This window comes from Diabrotica virgifera, chromosome 1 (genome assembly GCF_917563875.1).
Source record: "Diabrotica virgifera virgifera chromosome 1, PGI_DIABVI_V3a".
Classification (NCBI taxonomy): domain Eukaryota; kingdom Metazoa; phylum Arthropoda; class Insecta; order Coleoptera; family Chrysomelidae; genus Diabrotica; species Diabrotica virgifera.
Window position 1 is genome coordinate 76,624,405 of NC_065443.1, and position 23,337 is coordinate 76,647,741.

General features: G+C 32.5%; 1 protein-coding gene across 3 annotated transcripts in view; it reads left to right on the plus strand.

Moving 5' to 3' along the window:
- Positions 1-23,337, plus strand: part of LOC114334747 (histone H3.v1) — a 109,029-nt gene that overhangs the window by 56,389 nt on the left and 29,303 nt on the right. For all 3 annotated transcript variants that reach the window (XM_028284836.2, XM_028284837.2, XM_028284835.2), the window contains 2 exons: positions 2,308-2,430; positions 22,394-22,645. In XM_028284836.2, coding sequence (XP_028140637.1) covers positions 2,308-2,430; positions 22,394-22,645 — 375 coding nt within the window. The remainder of the gene's footprint in view (positions 1-2,307; positions 2,431-22,393; positions 22,646-23,337) is intronic.

The window sequence follows — 23,337 nt, forward strand, 5'->3', positions numbered from 1 at the left end:
GACACTCTATCACCCAAACTGTTCACCTTAGTTTTGAAGGACGTTTTTAAAAATCTAAATGGGAAATATAAGGGAATAAACATCAATGACCGCTACCTCAGTAATTTACGATTTGCGGATGACATAATCGTGATAGCTACTGACCTACAAGAACTGCAAACCATGCTTTCAGAACTACGCACAGAATCCTCTAAAATAGGACTCAAAATGAATTTAAACAAAACAAAAGTCATGCACTCCGAAGAAACGATGATAATAATAAACAACAAAGTTATAGAAAAAGTTGAAGAATATATATACTTAGGACAAAAAATAATACTAAATAGGGAAATTCAAACGGAAAAAATAAAAAGAAGAAGAAAGTTAGCATGGGCAGCATTCGGCAAGCTGAACTATATACTCAGAAATCAGCAAATTCAACTACATCTTAGATCTAAAGTTTTTGATGCATGCATTATTCCGATATTAACATATGGGGCACAAACATGGACAATCACAAAAAAGAACATGAACATACTCAGAGTCACTCAACACGCGATGGAAAGAGCAATGCTTGGCATATCACTTAAGGACAGGAAAACAAACACATGGATAAGACAGAAAACCAAAGTCACCGATGTGGTACAAAAATCACTAAAATTGAAATGGGAATATGCTGGACATGTAGCTAGGAGCGATCTTAACAAATGCCACAGAACAATTCTAACCTAAAGACCATACGAACACAAAAGACCCAGAGGCAGACCTCCTATGAGATGGACAGATGATCTGAAACGAACTGCCGGGAAAAATTGGCTACAAGTAGCGTACAACAAAAAACAATGGAAAGGAAGACTTGAAGAGGCTTCTGTTCAGATGTGGACGTGAATGGCTAGACGAAGATGAAGATGGTGTTGGCCTAGAGCTGAAATTGAATATTGCGAACAGATATAGAATGGTAAGAGAGGGTTGAATGCTCGAATATATGAAATTTATTGAAATAAAAGCAGATATCGAGCACCTAGTTTATTTAATCTTGCCCAAGTATACTTTCGCTCCTAGAGCATCATCAGGGGCGTTTCGTCTAATCAGGAAGTTGAAAAATACGTAATAGAATAGTCTTTAACCAGTCGATCGTAGATCATACTAAGCGTGGGAACTAGGTTCTTTGAATAGAAATTGTAAACTGCTGTTTTAATTACCTCAGCTTCTTTTTCATTTACTGCTTTATATGTAGAAGAGTCACTCTGCTTTTTACAAGGTTGAATTCTATTTGTAACAACTTTCCACCCTGTTGTATGGCATCCTTGTCAATCTAGATGTGGCCTTGATAGGAAATCTACCGTCTTCTGGATTTGGATTATCTTCTTTTACCGTTTGATAAGCATTCCTAATAGTTTCTTTGGCATCATCAGATAAATTTAAGCGCGGTTTACTTAGCACTAGCTTCATCGATCCCTGACATTTTACTTGACTAGTCGTGACCTAACCACCGATCTAAATGCAAGAAAATAACTGCCTGAATGTGCAAATGTCAACCTTAAATGTTTGCTCCCCCCCTTTCATAATGTTTATGTTTTCTAGATAAATAATTGATATCTACTTATACCTAAATATATATTAGCACGAGAATTATAGTGTGTAAAGCTATAGAATAATAGTTACAGGTATATCTTATCTTTAACTAACGCACTTACTAATGATTTTTGAAGTTATACTTCAATTTTAGATTTTCTACGATTCATCGAGGGAAAAGTAATTGCGTGTAAGTACAGTTGATAAATAATGGCGTGTTAACGTTATTTTTAATTTTTGGTATTATTTCAAGTATTAAAATTAGTTTAATATTTAAATAAAAATAAATTACACTGTTTAAAATATATTTATTTCGTTGAAATGATAATAATGGAAGTATAACTTCTTACGTGCGTACAAAGTACACACACTCTTTTTTTTAATTTTCTTTTATTTAAATATGAAAGCTTCAGTATAGGAAGTTCACTTTGTTTAAAGTGAAAACGGTAGAAAACAGGTAATAATCTATCTCCATAAAATTCGCGCACTATTCATAGTTCTGTAAATAATATAAAATCCGGCACTAGTAAACTGTTCCAAAACTATTGCCATCCGTCGCAAAGATAATTATGGAGGGATTAGTAACATCTACAGTTGTAAATTTCTTACATCTTCATGGAAACTATACTTCCGTGTAATAAAACATAAATGTAATGATTTAATAAAGAAAAGTAGAAAAAGAAGGATAAAACTTCTATCTTACCTTACCTGTTGTTGCTTAGTCCATAAATATTTTTCCGATTGGTCTTTCAGTTCAACGCCAGTTGTACCGACACCTCCATCTAGGGTAAGACGTAAAAGGAAAAAGAAGAGCTCAGAAATATCCGTGCCAAATTCTAGTCCTCTCTCCACACTCATTACCAAGAGAAAAAATGGGTAAGTTTTAAAATACACCACTTTATCAAAACGTTGCCAAATTTTTTTCTTTAAAAGAGCCGGTGACCATATGAGAAACACGGTTATATTCTATGTTCAGAGCTGAAAACAATCATAAAAAACAGTTCGGCTCAGAATATGTATATACACTATGTTTTTTTGTGTTAATTTGATGGCCTTGGCTGAGCCAATTAGCCAGACATTTTATTTTAAAAACAAACATTTTTTTTTCAATCAGAGGAATTTTTTCTTTATTTCTTTTTTGTTTTTTTTTTGTTTTGTTTGTTTTTTTTTTCTTTTTTTTTTCTCTCTTTTTTTTTGTTTTTTCTCTTTTTTTTTCTTGTTCTTTTTTTTTTCAAATATAATATACAGTAATTATTTAAATCTACAGGGTTAAAAAAAAGAACAACAAAACAAACATGTTTGTTTTGTTTTAACAAACATGCCTGTTTTGTTTTAACAAAATTACTTAAATACAGGGTTAATTATATTGCTACAATTTATGTTTACAGTTTTAACTATTTATAATGGGAAATAAGCCACAATATTAGTAAAAAATTATTTTTATTAACGTTTCGACGCCCAAATCGGGTGCCGTTGTCAAAATACAAAATACTACTGATTTATTTTGACAACAACAGTACTGATTTATTTTGATATTATCAAAATATTTTGACAACGGCACCCGATTTGGGCGTCGAAACGTTAATAAAAATCATTTTTTACTAATATTGTGGCTTATTTACCATTATAAATAGTTAAAATTGTAAAAATGCCACAAGAAAATAGCTTCAGAACAACATTATATTTACAGTTTTTGATATGTTCGTAAATTGTTTTTAATGTATTAATATCTTCAGAAAAAATCAAATTGTTTAGGTAGACGGGAAGTGGAATTTTTAAAATATTAAGATTATCATAAAATTTGTTTATATTAACTGATTAATGGGAACATTCGAGGAGAATATGTAGTAGATCACCTTCTTTTCCACACTCACAGTTAGGTGACTCTGTGAGACCCAAACTGAACATATGAAGGGGAGTAAGAGCGTGATCACATCTTAATATATTTATAGCTCTTATGAAATGGCGATTTGATACAGAATGAAACCATCTTTTTATGGGAATTTCAAGCTGCATTTGTTTGTAATTACTTTCAGTTCTCGTGTTTCGATAATACGTTTGCCAGTTTTCTTATTGATGTCGTTTACTAATAATAGCAATATCCGAAATGGGTAATAAGTTCAAGGGAGGTTCTTCGCCTATTTCTAGGGCGGATTTGGCTAGCTTGTCTACTACATATTTCGTTACCCCTAATGCCCGCGTGTCCCTTTATCTATGATATATAGTGATGTTTTTTCCTAACTTTGCAATTTTATTATAAAGAGTCATAATTTCCAGTTCTATTTGATTTAGTTGTTGGGACTTCTGTACGTAAGTTAGTCTGTCAACGACACTCTTACTGTCTGTAAATATTATGCAGCTATAGGGTTCGTTGCTATATATGTGTCTTAAAGCAAAAAGTATCGCTATCATTTCAGCAGTGTATATCGATAATTCACATGGCAATTTGAATAATTTTTTAAATCCACTTTGAATATTTATTATTGCACATCCTACTTTGTTTTGTACTTTGGATCCATCTGTATAGTAAAACTGATAATATGGCCATTTATGAAGTATAAATGATTGAAAAACGGCTGGATTTAAATTAATATCCATAAAAAAAGTATCAATTTGTTTTGAGAAAAGATCTTCTAATACATGGGAATACATAGGTGAAACTTGATTTTCATAAGTATAGAAAGTGCTTCGGTATTGAGATATTTTCAAGTAACTATCTACAAGAAGTGAACATTTTTTCTTTGTCCAATATTTATGAGTTAGATCTAAAATTGATAACTTATGTATATCCTGCAGATAGTTTGTATTTTTTCCTATGGTTCTAGTAATGAATTTATCACTTAAAAACTGTCGTCGAAATTCCAGGGGTGGTTCTATCGCCTCAACTTCCATTACATTCACGGGTGTAGACTTCAAATATCCAAGACAAATTTGAAGGCATTTACTTTTTTGTATTTTTAATTTATTCAAATGTGTGTTTGCGGCAGTTCCATACAGATGACAACTGTAATCGAAAATAGGACGAACCATAGTACGGTAAAATAAAAGTGCTATATTTGGATCGGCACCCCAATTTGTTCTACAAAAAGCTCTTAGAATATTCATTGAATTTTCAGACGTTTTGACATGATGGATGTGATCCTTCCATATACACTATGTTGGTAAAAAATTCATACAAGTTAATCGAAGTTTATGGGTAAAAGTGCATATCTGTTCAGCATGTTTGCAAATGGTGTGTGTAGAGAATTCAGTGAAGATTGAAGCAGAAGGCCTTCAGATTCACCGTGAATTTCCGTTCGGCCTTCACTGAATTCTCTACCTCTACACCATTTGCGAATTCAAAAAGAATTCAATATGACAATTTCATCTCAGAAAACCAAAACAATAGTAATCAGTAAAGAACCAATCAGATGCAAAATAAAAATTGATGGTATCAGTATTGAACAAGTAATGGAAGTAAAATACCTTGTAATTACATTGTCAAGTTACGGAGACCTAGACAAAGAAGTGTGAAATCAAGTACAAAAAGCAAATAGATTGGCAGGATGCCTTAATAACACTATATGGCGAAACCGACATATTAACACTGAGATGAAGTCAAGAATTTATAAAGCCAGTGTAAGACCAATAATGACATATGCATCAGAAAAAAAGACCCGATACAGTCACAACACAAAGACTACTGGAAACGGCAGAGATGAGAGTACTGAGAAGAATTACAGGAAATACACTGAGAGATCGAAAGAGGAGCGAAGATATTAGAAGACAATGTAACGTACAGTGTATAAACGAATGGACACTAAATAGAAAAAAAGAATGGAACAACCACATAACCAGAATGGGGGAGACACGTGTGGTCAAAATAGCAAGAGATAAATCACCAATCGGTAGAAGAAGGATCGGCCGACCGCGCAAAAGATGGAGTGACAACCTTCCATAAAGGTATTAATCCGCCAATGAACAAGCAGAATTGCTTATAAAGAGGAAGAAGAAGAAGATTTGCGAAAATGTTAAACAGATATGCACGTACCCATAAACCTCATTAACTTCGATTTTACCCATAAATTTAAATCAACTGACGATAAATGTCTTCTTCTTCTTCCTTCTTGTATGTGCTTTAAAGCCTGTTTCTTCTTTAATATTAGCCTCCTAATTTGTTTAAACTATCGCACTCTCTTTTTCTTGGTCTGCCACTACTTCTCCGTCCATTAGGTGACTTATCTCGTGCTATTCGTACTATCATATCCTCTGTTATTCTACTAATGTGTTCGTTCCACTCCTGTTTTCGTTTTGTCACCCATCCATTAATGTCTTCTACATTGCATGATCTTCTTATGTTTTCGCTTCTCTCCCTATCCAACAGACTTTTCCCTAATCAACTATTTATAATGGGAAATAAGCCACAATTTTACCAAAAAAAGATTTTATGAACCTTTCGAAGCCCAAATCGGGTTTCGTTGTCAAAATACAAAATACTACTAAAATAAGCAAAAATGTTGTTGCTAAGTAAAAAAAAATTCTTCTAATAATTTATTTAATCTGACTCATTTATATTGGCAATTCAGACGTATATTATACATTTTAAAGTAGAAGACTTTAAAATGATATCGTCAATATTTATGAGTTGCGTTCCTGGGACGACTTTACTAAAAGATAGTTCATTCGATTACATGAAATCAATCCCAACTCAAGAATATCTGTCACAAAAAAATCATAGCATGTGATCTGTCTTTAAAAAGACAACCAAATGCAACGATGACAGTAAAATTCTCGCGTTAGAGATTCCATAGTAAATCACGAGGGAAAACCAGGATAAAACCTCGTGATACTATCCCGACATCGTAAGTATTTGGTCTTACATTTAATTTACTTTCAAAAAACTAATACCAAATTCTGACTTTAATATGTTTAAATTATAAATAATATTAATAATACATAGATATACAATAAGTAATACTAAAATATAAAATTTGTACTCGATATGTTATTGAATTACTAATCTCTAATTATGCTAAATGAAACCAATTGTGTCGCAAATTCCTCGGTAGAATGCAGTATGATGTGGTTACCCATACTGAAAGAGGAAGTGAATAGAAAGAAAATACGACGATTAGTAAGTCAATAACATATCGAGTTAGTACAAATTTTATATTTTAGTATTACTTATTGTATATCTATGTATTATTAATATTATTTATAATTTAAACATATTAAAGTCAGAATTTGGTATTTGTTTTTTGAAAGTAAATTAAATGTAAGACCAAATACTTACGATGTCGGGATAGTATCACGAGGTTTTTTCCTGGTTTTCCCTCGTGATTTACTATGGAATCTCTGCAGAATTTTAATGTCATCGTTGCATTTGGTTGTCTTTTTAAATACAGATTACATGCTATGATATTTTTTGTGACAGATATTCTTGAGTTGGGGTTGATTTCATGTAATCGAATGAATTACCTTTTAGTAAAGTCTTCCCAGGAACGCAACTCATAAATATTGACGATATCATTTTAAAGTCTTCTACTTTAAAATGTATAATATACGTCTGAATTGCCAATATAAATGAGTCAGATTAAATAAATTAGAAGAATTTTTTTACTTTCAACTTGAAGCAACAACATTTTTGTTTATTTTAGTAGTATTTTGTATTTTGACAACGAAACCCGATTTGAGCTTCGGAACGTTAAGGCTATGGGTACATAATTCGCAAATATTTTACGTGTATCCCTACTTTTTCTGTCTTTACACGGCAAATTACGTGTAGTAAAATTCACACTGGTGTGGATATGTAAACATTACTAGAATGTCATTCTACTTGAAAATGTCATAATTAATTTAAAGAGATGGCTTTTGAATGTTCTTGGATAACTGTTATTTTTATAATTGCAAATTATTAATTCAGTTAATAAATGTGATAATTTTTTCACTAACTATGTTTTCAGTGATTGTAATAATTTATTTGTACAACAAAAACTAATAATCAATCGAGAAAAGAGGAAAAGTGTTAAAGTGATTTTTTAATAATATGTTGTTATTTTGGAACGCTTACAATTTTGAACATCTCTAACAACAAAATACTTGGATCACAGGATATATCTGATGTATTCTCTGCTTGGATCTTTCACAAATAATACACAATAAATAACTTTTTATTAAGTTCACGTCTTAAATCAATTATTTATCAAATACACTATATATCAATAATATTTAATCAATTTCTCAAAATATTCCCGATGCAATGTCAAATATTTAAAATTGTCACTGATTGTCAGTGTCTGACTGACAATATATGCTGACAATATTATATTCGGTTGAGTGCGTTGTAAGACAAAAACAGATTTGGAAAATATTACCACGGCATTGTGTTCATTTTTTTCAAATCCTGAAAAAACCAATAAATATTTTTGAAAAATTTAAACGCAGAATGAAAGACTAAATTATTACCGAGGGCCGAAAGTCCCTTAGAATAAATAAAAAGTTTATTTTGAATGAGATATTTGAATTTAAAAATCATACTAAATTTTCTCTTAGTTTTTTCACCCCTGTAACTTATTAAAATAAACATTGTAGAAGTTCTCAGAGACTTTCGGCCCTCGCTAATAACGTAATCTTTCATTCTGCGTTTAAATTTTTCCAAAATACTTATTAGTTTTCTCAGGATTTGAAAAAAATGAATCCCCATTTGAATAGCATTGCAGCCGAAAATACGTTCCGATCCTCTTAATAAAATCTTTTTTTGGTAAAATTGTGGCTTATTTCCCATTATAAATAGTTGATTATAAAAATGCCACAAGGAAATAGCTTCAGAACAACATTAAGACTTTTCTCTGATATTCGTCGAAGTATTTTCATCTCTGTTGTTTCTAGTAGTCGTCTCGTTTTAGATGTGTCAGGTCTTGTCTCCGCCGTGTATGTCAATATAAGAGATCCCGCCGCTTTACTTGCTTTTAAACTTTGTTGTCGTACTTCTTCTTCAACATCTCCGTAACTGGTTATATCTATTCCCAGATATCTAAACCTTGCTTCCTGCTTTATTATTTTCCCATCAATTTAGATTTTACATCGTAGTGGGTATTTAGATTTTGTCATACATTTGGGTTTTTCTGCTGATATTACCATATTGTATTTCTTGGATGTTGTATTGAAGATGTGTGTTAATCTTTGGAGATCGTCTTCTGTCTCGGCGATTAATGCGGCGTCGTCTGCATAACATAATATTTGGATCTCTTTGTTCCCCATTCTGTAACCATGACCTTTACGTACTGCTTCTATTATTTCGTCCATTATTATATTAAAGAGCAGTGGGCTTAACGAGTCACCTTGTACTGGTATAAACTATGTTAGTTTTCCATTTATCTTTTTGCCTGTATTCGATTATGGAAGTAGATGTTTTACGATAAATGTGAATAGGTGAAATCCATTTTGTATTGAAAATGCGTATCATAGCATGCATTTCATGTTGACGGTAACAGCGAACGCGACCTTCATCTTGGCAGGCTGCTAGGCCGACACTAAGCAATGCAGCGAGACGAAACTGGTGGGGTAAGAGAGAAGGAGTTAATGTGTAAGGCAGTGTTGCCAGATTTCTCCCAGCACGTCAAAATTTTTCTCAGCGGTATAAGGGACCTTTTTTACGGATGACCCTCGTATATCATTATAATATGTGAAGGGTCAGAGGGAAAAACGATGAATGTAAATTTTTGGTCATTTTGCGATTTTTGTGCAATCTGTTAGCTTAGAAAGGGTACTATCAACCTGCGAATGGCCAAAAGGAGATAACGATGAGAATCGTCTTAAACACACGTCACAAAATTGGACGCAAGGGGGAAAACAATGAATATAGGGCCTAGGGCTTCCAATCCCGGAATACCGAGATCTCGGTATTGCGGGATCCCGCGTCATTTTTCAATCCCGCGTGGTGCGGGAATACAGTCGCGGGATCCGCGGGATTTGCGGGACTGAAAAAAGCGTACATTGGACCTCTGGTCAGCGCGATTACTTGGTGACTGGAGAGCAAATTGTACGGATGTTTAAAGTCCCACCAACTAAAAATGACATGCTTCAGGGATACATCAAGAAAGAGTATGGACGAAGAATTACATGTATTTACCATCCATATGGACATTTACATATAAATCCTTAGAAGGAATACCGCCGACAAGTGTGCAAGTCTAAAGGGCATTTTCTGCTGCTGGCTATATTGCCTCTAATACGCAGTAGTTTGGCTGAGGACAGTTTAGATATGTTGTGTTCCCTTCGCAAACATTTTCAATTGAAAGCTTTAGCTAAATAATAGTAACTATAGCTAAGTAATATAGCAACTAAATAAGTAAACTATACAAATTTTCAGTTAAAAATGTGTTTTTTTGTTGATTTTGAAAATTTTGTTGGTATACTTTTTGAAGAAACTAGTTTTTTTGTTCTTTCAGTATTTGTTACGATGTTTTGTGAGAATAAACGGTGTCATTTGATTGATCTCATACTAATAGTAATAGTAATACTTAAATAAATGTGGAGTTAGGTGATTAATTTATTGTTGTACCTATTTGCCTTAAGTGGCGACGCCGCGATAAATTACAGCAATTTATTGTGACGATAAATTGCTGCGATTTATTGATTCTTTTAAAGCTGTTTAGACGCTGCGATAAATTGTTGCGATTGATTATAAAGTGAAACAACTCCGATAGTTACAATAAATTCATGCAATCCGATACCAACTCCAATCCAATTCCGATAAATCGTTGCGATGTACCGTTTACACACAACGATAAATTAAAGCAACTCGATTGATATCGATAAATTGCTGCGTTTTATCGCTGTGTCTAAACGCTGCCTTATATATAAATATACCGAGATCCCGCGGGATTGAAAATTCGTAGTCTCGCAAATACCGAGATTGAACTTAGACTGCGGGATTGGAAGCCCTAAATGAATATATAACTTTGATTCTCACTTTACCGAAAATGCTTCCAGATACACATTCATCGTTCTTCCCATTGACCCTTCATGTATATAAAAATATCTTGTCACGATGTTCGTTTGTTATAATATCCGAAACTACTGAACAGGCTCAACGAAATTTTGTGAAAGTATATTATTTGGTCAAATTTAAAAGATAGGATATTTTTGTCTCAATAAATGACCCTTATTATATTTAATTGTAAACTATTAGTTGTAATTACTTTTGAGTTTCATAAGTTTTCAATAGATGACGGTAAACGTTATACAGTTTAAATTAAATTGAGCTTATTTATTTAATAGGTAGCGCTGTGTATCAATTTTCAATGTTTCTTTAATCATCATTACGTAGCGCTACAACCCTGGGTTGGTCTTGGCTGACTGTACAACTTTTTCCAATTTGTGCGGTCTTCCACCAACCTAGGGTCAAATGGAAAGTTAATTTTCCGCAGATCTGCTTGGATGTTATCTCTCCATCGCATTCTGGGACGTCCGAGTGGTCTTTTGCCTGTAGGAATCTCCTCCCATACCAGTCTTTACAAGTCTCTCGTTATAAGTCTGTGCACGTGGCCTGCACATCTTAGTTGCTGTGATTTAATTTCTTGGACAATATCGGCGTCATTGTAGAGTACTTTTAATTCGATATTGGTTCTGATCCTATACTGGTTTGTGGTGATGTCGTGGTGAGGTCCTAAAATGTTTCTAAGTATTTTTTGTCCAAAACGTCTGAGCTTTTCTTCGTTTGCTTTGGTCATGGTCATGTTTCTTTAATGCCATAACTATTTATTCCACATGTTTCACAAATTTAAGGCACAAACAACGCGTGTGTTCAGTTTCTTACGTATTATTACTTGATTTTATTTTGAATGTGCCGTGTGATATATTGTAGGTATATTATTAATAATATTACGCAACATTCTGAGTATAATTTCAGTTAGGTTTTATTTCTAATAGTAATTCTAATCTAATAGTAATTCTCAGCGGTAATTTTTAGGTTACTTTTATTAATTAGTTATGTTTACATGGGATTAAGCCACTTCTTCTTCTTTCAATACCCTGTCCAATTATCGAAGGTTGGCCATCATATTTGCAATAATAATACGGCAATACGGAATAATTTACGGCAGCTCGAAACAGATTAGCGGTGGTTTCTTGATAGCATCATCATCATTGTCTCTACATGGTGGGTTTTGGCTTGTTCCAGAATCAGCTTCCATTCCTTCCTATCCGTCGCCTTGGTTTTCCAATTTCGCACTCCCTAACACTCGCAAGTCGTCTTCCATCTGGTCCTTAAATCATGCTCTGGGCCTGCCTCTTCTCCTTACTCCATCCGGTCTCTGGCTACTAATGTGTTTCGACGGCTCCACCTCATTCATTCTCTCTAAGTGGCGTAGCCACCGCAGCCTTTTTATTTTGCTAGATCTACCAATACTAGGCTCACTATAAAGGCGATAAAACTCAAAATTATAGCGTCTACACCATAATCCGTTTTCCTGCCCGCCTTTATAGATATGTCTGAGAATTTTACGTTCAAAACAGCCTAACCGTTCTTCGTCACTGTTTGTTATCGTCCACGTTTCTGACGCGTAAGTGAGGACGGGCTTGATTAGAGTTCTGTATATCAATATTTTTGTTCTTTTTGTGCCTATGTTTGATGTTAAAAGTTTCTTTAATCGATAGTACGCTCTATTTGCTAGATATGTACTTTTGTAGAATTGTTTTGTTTTTAATTAAATAAAATTATAGTTCATCGTTTAAAAAGAAAATTAAAGAAAATTATCAAAGACCATTAGATCATAGATTCTCATCCCAATCTAATTTAGCTATTAGACAGTGTTTCGGGAAAGTGAAAACGATTAGTGATAATGATTCGACGAAATGAATTGGTACACTAACAAACAATTCGTGATTAGAAAGTGTACATATCGTTTGGCGAGAACAATAATGTTTTTAAAATGTTTCCGGGAAGATTTAATGATGGTAAACATATTGTTTTAGTTTTTAGAAGTAAAAGTAGTATGTAGGAAAAATCTAATTATGATATTTCTTAAAATTTGACAAATTGGAAAGATATATAGAAAAATATTTGGTTCTTCAGAAATGTGGTATGAAAGGTTTTGAGAGAGGCTTGTTTTTGATTGGGTGGAAAAGATCGGTAGAAGGGATAAGAAAGTTGGAGTGAGATATGACACCAAAGTGTTTCAAATTCGTTCGGTTCTGCGCATGACGTCAATACGTGACTAGTTGGCGGCGCCAATTTGAAATAACCTATGGATACCATGAAGAGTGGAAGCATTCTGGTAACAAAATTACGGATTATTTATGTTAAATTTCTTTTTACGAAACGTAATGATAAAGTAATGGATATAAACTTTTGTGAATTATGGATTTATTGAAGATAAAATAGGCAAATGTGCACTTAAAATTGTGATGCTTTCATTAAAATTATTATCACACTAACATAATTATGACATTCACTGAATACAATGAGAAAAACCTTATTAATACCTACTAAATTTCAACACTTTCCGTTATTAAAAAGGTTTTTCGCATCTACATCAGTCCCGTCTTTGAGAGGATGTGAAATCTTATTTTCGTTAGAGGTTTGGTCATCACATCTGTAACTTGTTCTGCAGTGGAAATTTGTGAAGACTTTTTAGTTTGATCACAATTTATTAGGTTATATCGTCCTGTTTTCATATCTACCGATTCTTTTATGGTCATCTTCACCATTCTGTGAGATTATTTCATTATCGATCTCATTTTTCTAATTAAGAAGTAGCTATATAATCATGATCATTTTTGGAATTATTTTCTATAAGGAGGTATTGTAGAGACAATTGAACTCGTTTCTGACAACCAGTTTTTCTAAATGTTTAACATTTCTTGCCAATGTGACCTTATTCTCTTCCTCAACAAAAATTCTGTATCTTCTTCGTCTAAACCAATCAAATAACGTTTGATTGCTTTTTTGTTAAGTTTCTTTCTTATTTGAACTGGAAGTTGTGCGTAACAGGTTGTAGCTGTGATTCTTAGATGATTTATTCTATGTCTCTTACCTATTATCCAGAGGTCTTATTAATACTAAATTTCAACATAAACTTAATACTTCCTTTCCAAGCTTTAATAGGTTTTTGGGTTAAATAAAAAATAGAATACATTTAACAAAACACTTTTTATTAACTTTAATAAACAAAAATGTGTTAATTATGTTGTATTAGCAAACCAGATGACATATTAAATACTAATAACAATCGTTAAAAGCTTACAACCTGTATATAAATAGCAGAAACAAACCATGGAAACAACCAACAACAAATGACAAAATGTCGGAATCGTCACGTATTGACGTCACTTGACATTAGGAGCTGCGTGGTGTCATATCTTCGGTTTCATTATATCATGGTTGGAGTCTGAATTTGCGAGAGAAGAGAGGGTCACTGCATAATGGATATCTGAAGAGAGCAGTCGAGTTTTCAAAAGTGAGAAAATCAGTGTAAAGTGGTGTGATCGGCCTTTGCGAGCAGAATCAAGTTGAAACCAAATCGTCGACCGGTTGAAATTTTAATTTTCCTGGTCCGAGGGAGATTCTTTTGTTTTGTTTAGAACGAGTAGCTGATTGATATCTATTTGCACAAGTTATCGAACAAGGAGAAAATTGAGTAAGAGAATTTGAGCAAGTCTTGTGTGTTGTTTTGGAAGCAGTTTGGACGAGAGGGACCTTTTCGCAACATCCAGAGAGTACGTTGGGAGCATCGAGGACCACGCAATCCGGAAAAGGAGGAAGTGAAGAAAAAAAAGGTTAGTCAAATCATTTGTCGGAAGGGAGAGAATTTGTTCATATCAGAACCATATTTGCTTATTTGTTTATTGAAGATTACTATATAGTGCGGCAGATTCGTGCAAATATTTATAAGAATTGCACATTTAATGATACAAGCATATAAATTGGGCCACATATACTGCACATATAAAGGTTCAAATTTAGATATGAGGCCATCTCAGATTTTGCCTTTTACAAAAATGGCGGACATTCAAAATGGGCGACTATACATATGTGACTAATAGCACGATATCTTTTGAATGAAAAGTCCGATTTCAACCAAATTTGGTACATAGGTTCTTTTTGTGATTTACAAGGTCTATGTCGTGAACTGGAAGAATCGGTTTACCAGAAGTTGTGTTTTTCCTGGTTTTTCATGTAAAACTATTTTATATTATGTAAATAATTTATTTTCAATTTTTTTACCCTGTATATATTAATTTTTCATAATGGTAATACCACCATTGAAAAGAGCGTAAGAATATGTTTTAGAAAATATTTTGAACTTTTTAGTTATGTTAATTACCATTTAATAAATGCATAACGTATGTTCACATGTACCTTTGTGTGGCAGATTCGTGCAAATATTATAAGAATTATTGTGAATTTAACGGTAGAAGCATATAATTTGAACCACATATACTACACATACAAAAGTTCAAATTTAGATATGAGGCCATCTCAGATTTTGCCTCTTACAAAAATGGCGAGTATTCAAAATGGCGGCTATACATGTGTGAGTAATAGCACGATAGCTTTTGAACGAAAAGTCCGATTTCAGCCAAATTTGTCATCAAGGTTGTTTTTTGGATGAATAAGATCGAGGTTTTGAACCGGAAGAATCGGTTCACCAGAAGTTGTGTTTTTACTGTTTTTTTTTTATGTAAAAATCTGTTGTTTTTTTCAATTCTTTCACCCTGTATATATTAATTTTTCAAAAAGTTAATACCGCCATTGAAAAGAGTGTAAACATAATTTTTACGAGAGATTTTGAACTTTTTAGTTATGTTAATTACAGTTTAATAAATGCATAACGTATCTTCAGATGTACCTGTGTGCGTCAGATTCATTTTGAATGCCCGCCATTTTTGTAAAAGATAAAATCTGAGATGGCCTCATATCTAAATTTGAATCTTTGTATGTGTAGTGTGTGTGGTCCAAATTATATGATATAACCATTAAATGCACAATAATTCTTATATTATTTGCACGAATCTGCCGCACATAGGTTTATAGGTACATGTGAAGATACATTATGCATTTATTAATTGGTAATTAACGTAACTAAAGAGTTCAAAATATTGCCTAAAAATATTTTTACGCTCTTTTCAACGCCGGTATTAACTTTTTGAAAAATTAATATATACAGGGTGAAAGAATTATTAGAAAAACAACATGTTTTTACATAAAAATCAGGAAAAACACAACTTCTGGTAAATCGATTCTTCCGGTTCAAGACTTTGGTCTTGCACATCAAAAGAAGAACCTATATACCAAATTTGGTTGAAATCGGACTTTTAGTTCAAAAGTTATCGTGCTATTAGTCACATATGTATAGTCGCCATTTTGAATGCCCGCCATTTTTGTAAAAAGCAAAATCTGAGATGGCCTTTTATCTAAATTTGAACCTTGATGTGTGTAGTATATGTGGTCCAAATTATATGCTTCTACGATTAAATTCACAATAATTCTTATAATATTTGTACGAATCTGTCACACATAGGTACATGTGAAGATACATTATGCATTTATTAAATGGTAATTAATATAACTAAAATTTTCAAAATATTTTCTACAAAATAACTTTATGCTCTATTCAATTGCGGTATTACCTTTTTGAAGAATTAATATATACAGAGGGAAAAAATTGAAAAAAAACATATTTTTTACATAAACAACCAGTAAAAACACAACTTCTGGTAAACCGATTCTTCTGGTTCACCACATCCATCTTGTAAATCAAAAAAAGAACCTATATACCAAATTTGGTTGAAATCTGAAGACTCGTTCAAAAGTTATCGTGCTATTAGTCACATATGTATAGTCGCCATTTTGAATCCCCGCCATTTTTGTAAAAGGTAAAATCTGAGATGGCCTCATATCTAAATTTGAACCTTTATATGTGTAGTATATGTGGTCCAAATTATATACTTGTATTAAATGTGCAATTGTATCACATATCGGCCGCACTAATAATGCAGTTAGTCATTTCAAATTTAAGAATTCAATTCAAATGAATAAAAGTAAAATTTATTAAATTTATTATGAGAAAATAAAAATTTATTTAAATAATTTTTTTTTTTTTGTTAAAACAAAGAGATATCAGAATTAAAGTTTGATTTATTAAGTAAGAAATTGTTGCAACAAAGTTAAATTTAGTATTTTTAAATCATATGTACACGGTTTATTTGGTAAATGAATAATATATTACATTTATATGATATTGAATGTTTTTAATTTCCCTGTTCCATCCTGGAAGAAGTAAGCAACTAGAAATACTAGAAGCCACAAATCATAGGTATTGTATCAAATACAGAATTAGCCCTGAGAATAAAATTTATTGGAATATTTAATTTGAATTTAGTTTTTGTTTTACATAGGCAGTGATTAAAGTAATTGACCAATTAATTAAATTAAGAATTTGCTAATCAATCTAAATAAAGAGATAAAGTAGAGCATAACAGTACGTCTGTTAATTTCTGCAGTTACTGTATTACTTTGGTTCATTTGTGAGCCTAGGTATACAAACTCTCTTACGCCTTAAAAAATATATGTTCCAACCGTTAGATCTTCAGGTTTGACTACTTGATTGTTATTTATGACCTTCATATACTTAGTTTTATTAGTGTTAACGTGTAGCCCCATTCTTTTTGCTGCTGCTACCAATGTCGTGAACGATTGAACCAGGTCCCCCTTTCTTCTTGCTATGATGTCAATGTCATCTGCATACGCTAGTATTTGTACACTCCTATTAATAATGGCCCCTCTTGTTATTCCAGATTCTCTAATAACTTTCTCTAACTCTAGGGCAATGTTGAATAGAAGGTACGATAGGCTATCTCCCTGTCGAAATAATGTTTGTGTCTGGAAAATTCTTGAAATTCCATTCTGCACTCTAACCTCACACTCGACTGTTGAGAGGGTTGCCCTTACCAACCTCCCAAAGTGTATTTTGATATTAAATTCTACGATGGTTTGTATAATGCCTTTGTGTCTACACTGTCATAGGCGCATCTAAAATCCACAAACAAATGGTGAGTATCAATTCCATACTCAAATTGTTTTTCCAAAGCTTGTCTTAGAAGGAATATTTGATGGATAGTAGAGTTTTCTTTGCGAAACCTACACTAGTATTTCCCTAATATGCTTTTACAATATTCCGACAGTCAATCGTTCAGAATGTAGGCCAATATTTTATAGGTCCCGTTTAGCAGGGTAATGCCTCTGTAGTTATCGCAAACTGTTTGGTCTCCTTTCTAGTGAATTATACCTACGTTTCGGTCTTCTGGTAGTTTTATCTGTTCCAAATCAGTTCTACTAGCCTGCTTATACTACAGGTCAGATTTTTTGCGCCATGTTTTAAAAGTTCAGAAGGTATGCCATCTCTGATCCAGGAGCTTTGTTTTCTTTGGTCTCTTGATAACACTCTCGAAGATTTCGGAGTCAGGATGTTCTTCTTTGGCCTTCTCTATTTTTATTTGGCCATTTCTATCCAACTTTGGACATAGGCCTTCCCCAAATCTTTCCATTTCCGTCTGTACTTGGCTGCGCTTTTCCAGTTAGTTCCTGCAGCTTTTACAATATCGTCCTTCCATCGCATCTGAGGTCTTACGCTGTGTTAAATATCAAATATTCAGAATTAATATCCGATATTGAACCGTATAAATTTATCACCCCGTATATCACATCAACCAATTTGTTATTATATTTAAACATGTGCGTGTTATTTAATTTGTTTAATTGTTGCAATTCATAAACAATATTTTCGGCAATGGACAATAATTTAGCTGACTAAGAAAAAACCTTTGTTCTTTTGTCGTGTGGGCTATGACCCAGTTCATGTTGCCAACAAGAGAGAACATACTTTTAGAATCATTCATTAGAATCAACTCAACCAGGCCAGATGTGCTTTTAACTCCATTTCTTTGAGTAACTTCAACGAGTCAATATGTAGCATTATAATAGAATAAAACTAATTCGCGTACGAGCCACATATCAGTACAACTACGTTCTCCCGGGGTTGGTTCTACTACCCTGGTGTCAGTCGCTATCAATAAATTTTCTAAGTGCTATTGGTGTTTCAATAACAGCCGATCATCCTCCACTGAGCCCGAAGATTAAACACGCTGCCTCTTCTTCCAGTCCACGGTCTCCAGTTTTGTATTTCAGCATTCCATCTTTTATCTTCCTGTCTCGCATTGTGGCCCGCAAATATCCATTTTAACCCTGTTATATGTTCAGTTTCATTTTTTACTTTTGTTTTCTATCTTATCTATTTGGTTGATTTTCTGTCTTGTAGTTTTATTCCCAACATGGATCTTTCCATTTTTCTCTGAGTTATTTCTATTTTGTTTATGTTGGCCTTTGTTAATGTCCATGTTTCTGAGCCATACGTCAGAACAGGAAGGATGCACTGGTCAAATACACGGGTTTTTAGGTACTGTTGTATCTTTGTGCTTTTTGTTATCCATCTTAACTTTCCAAACGCTGCCCACGCCAATCGGATTCTTCTCTGTACTTCAATTGTTTGGTTCTCTTTATTAGCTTTGATTATTTGACCCAGGTATATACAGGGTGAGTCATGAGGAACTGTACATACTCCTACCTCGTATAGAGGCCCCTATGGGGAATAACAAATGACCATTAAAAAGTGTCTGCTCCCATTGTTTAATAATATACAGGGCGAGTTTCGCATTTTGACAGAAATTTGTATTCGTCATAATTTTTGAACGGTCAGATCGATGCGTCTCTTATTTTGGTCAATCGTAACACTATTGCCACCTAATCAACTGATTTATTCAAACTAGAAAAAATCAGGTCCGGCTTTAAAAAAATTAGTTCGTTTGGGGCTTAGAAAAAATTTCACCCTGTATAAGCTTTTTGAAAACTCTAATATGAATTTTACAAATAAGACAAATAGGTAATTAAAATAACATATTTATTTTTTTCCGCACACGATTGCTTAATTTTTTATAAAAAAATCAAATTTGATTATGAATTAAAAGTTTGGTAAAGTGAACCATAGATTTAACAAAATTAACTTTTATTACCAAAATTAATTTTTTTTGAACAAATATTTAATTTATGTAACCAATCAACTAATTTATTCAAACAAGAAAAAAATCAGGCCCGGATTTAAAAAATAAGTTCGTTTTGGTCTTAGAAAAAATTTCACCCTGTATACGCTTTTTGAAAACTCTAATATGATTTTTACAAATTAGACAAATAGGCAATTAAAATGGCATATTTGTTTTTTTCCCCACACGATTACTTAATTTTTTATAAAAAAAATCAAATTTGACTATGAATAATTAAAAGTTTGGTAAAGTGAACCATAGATTTAAAAAAAATAACTTTATTACAAAAACGAATTTTTTTTAACAAATAAGTTTGTTTGGGTCTTAGAAAAAATTTCACCTTGTATACGTTTTGTGAAAACTCTAATATGAATTTTACAAATAAGACAAATAGGCAATTAAAATGGCATATTTAATTTTTCCTCACACGATTACTTATTTTTTTATTAAAAAATCAAATTTGACTATGCATAAAAAGTTTGGCAAAGTTTTTGCATAGATTTTAAAAAATTAACCTTTTTTACAAAAATTAATTTACAAAACAACGTTTTTCTTAAAATTAAAAGTTTTAACATTTTTGTTTCTATGACACGTCTAGATCTAAAACTTCTCATAACACTTCTTTTGGACTCTACAGTTTAACATAGACGTGATCAAATTGATAAATTTTAAATTTTTCCACCTAATTTTTGCGATTTACAAGTTTGCAACTTTTACAAGAAGAAGACTGAAAGTCTACAACAATTTTCATAGTCTTCACAATGGTAAGAGGTATGTGCTGTAAAAATTTTAGAAAAAAATATTAAAATGGAACAGAGTTGTAGCGAGTTAAACCGTGAGTTCATTTTTTTTTATTTTTAGGTTAAAATTCCGATTTTGACAAATTTGATTTTTTAATAAAAAATTAAGTAATCGTATGGGGAAAGAAATAAATATGCCATTTTAATTGCCTATTTGTCTTATTTGTAAAATTCATATTAGAGTTTTCAAAAAGCGTATACAGGGTGAAATTTTTTCCAAGACCCAAACGAACTAATTTTTTTAAAGCCGGACCTGATTTTTTTCTAGTTTGAATAAATTAGTTGATTGGATGGTAACATAAATTACTTATTTGTGCAAAAAAAATTAATTTTTGTAATAAAAGTTATTTTTTTTTTTAAATCTATGGTTCACTTTACCAAACTTTTACTTCATAGTGAAATTTGATTTTTTTATAAAAAATTAAGTAATCGTGTGCGGAAAAAAATAAATATGCCATTTTAATTGCCTATTTGTCTAATTTGTAAAATTCATATTAGAGTTTTCAAAAAGCGTATACAGGGTGAAATTTTTTCTAAGACCCAAACGAACTAATTTTTTTAAAGCCGGACCTGATTTTTCTAGTTTGAATAAATTAGTTGATTAGGTGGTAATAGTGTAACGATTGGCCAAAATAAGAGACACATCGATCTGACCGTTCAAAAATTATGACGAATACAAATTTCTGTCAAAAGGCGAAACTCGCCCTGTATATTATTAAACAATGGGAGCAGGCACTTTTTAATGGTCATTTGTTATTCCCCATAGGAGCCTCTATACGAGGTAGGAGTATGTACAGTTCCTCATGACTCACCCTGTATATTCGTCAACAACCTTAATACTGACATTATTTATATTTACATTTATTCTGTCATTTGTATTTGTCATGATTTTTGTTTTACTCATGTTCATTTTTAATCCTATCTTCTCTGATGCGTGTGCTAGTTGACTCAGTATTGGGGCTAGTTCTTCTTAGTTGGTTGTAATAAGGACAACATCATCGCAATATCTGAGGTGATTGAGATTCTTCCCGTTTATGTTGATACCCAGGTCTTCCCATTCCAGTTCTTTAAAGACGTCTTTCAGATCTAAGGTGGAGTTTTGGGGATATTACATCTCCTTGTCTTACGCCTCTACGTATTTCTATAGGATTAGTTTTGTTTGTTTTATTATCCCATTCGACTGTCATAGTTGCAGTTTTATAGATGTTATGTAAGAGTTGCCTGTACCTGGAGTCTATTCTGCTGTTATTTAGAGTTTTTCTATCGCCCATATCTCGACACTATCGAACGCTTTTTCATAGTCTACAAAGGCTAAACATAAATCTAAACATAAATGTTTAGATTATGGTTTAAGGATTATGGATTAAATTACATGTTTAAGGTAATATCTATTAATACTAATTTTCTTTAGTTTCTAGAAGGCGGATCTGGCTCTTTCAGTGTGTTTGCTTATTCTATTGTTTATATCCCAGTTATCGTTAACGTTGGCGCCCAAATAGATAATATTTTAGACTGTTTTTAACTTTGTTTCATACGCTCCGATGTTTATTGGTTGTAACTGTGCTTATGGTTGTTTTGCTGACAACCATAAGTTTTGTCTTAGAAGTATTAAGGTTTAGCCGTGATGAATATGGGCTAAAGTTTAGCCCATATTCATCACATGTTTCGGTCACCCTGTTTACAAGTCGTTGCAACTCTTTTTCATTGGAAGCAATCAGTACCGTGTCCTCTGATTAAGCCGCAATAATTGATTGTACTGAAAATTACATTTTATAGTTTTCTGACGTTTCATTTCCACTACGGAAATCGTTTTCAAAAAAGATTATTTTAAAATAGTGACCTGTTATTATAACCAATAGCTGTTTTTAAAACAACTATTGGTAATATCTTGAAATATCGTATAACTTGTTTACAAAGTTTCATGTAACCCAATCTGATATGATACTTTTCTGTTTTTTAAGGGGTGAAAAGATGGCTCAAGTTCTGATAAAGAGAATGAATTTGAGCACTTCGACTAGTCCAGTGAAAACCATTAGCGAATCATTGGACACCGTTCCTATTACAGATGTAAAACAAATAAAACAAAGAAAGACTAGTAAAGCTAAACCTAAATCGAAAGGATCACCTTCAAAAGTTAAAGCTACGAATACGGAGAAACAAACTTCCAAAGAAACTGTCAAGAAGAAAACAAAAGGAAAAGAAAATCGAAAATTGTAAGTATGACATTTGTTAGTCTAGAAAAACAAGCTCAACTTTTTGTGCCTTTTGCTGCTCTCATATCTAATCCTCATTTGTGGGTCTATCGGTGACATGTTTATCTAGGAACGTGTTTTTGAAGAACCTTTTTTCACAAAACACTTAAGAGGAAAGGAACATTTTGACGCCTGTTAAAATTTTCAATATATTTTAAATGTAATCATTTTTTTTTCGAATCCTGAGAAAACTAATAAGTATTTTTGAAAAATTTAAACGCAGAATGAAATATTACATTATTACAGAGGGCCGATAGTCCCTTAGAATGGATAAAAAGTTTCTTTTGAATGAGATATTTGAAATTAAAAATCACACTGAATTTTCTCTTAGTTTTTCACCCCTGTAACTTATTAAAATAAACATTATAGAAGTTTTCGGGGACTTTCGGCCCTCGGTAATACCGTAATCTTATCTTTCATTTTGCGTTTAAATTTTTCAATAGTTATTTTCCTAACAAGTGCAGAAAGTCATACTTTTCCGCACGCGACTACAGTCGAGTGCGGAAAAGAGACTTTCTGCAAGAGTTAGGAACAATATTTTTTCTAAGAGTCTTTAAAAAATGACCAAATCTTAATCAATTAATTTAATTAATATGAAAATACATACACAAATTAATCCTTTGACAAGGTTGTCAAAACCAAACTTTCAATAT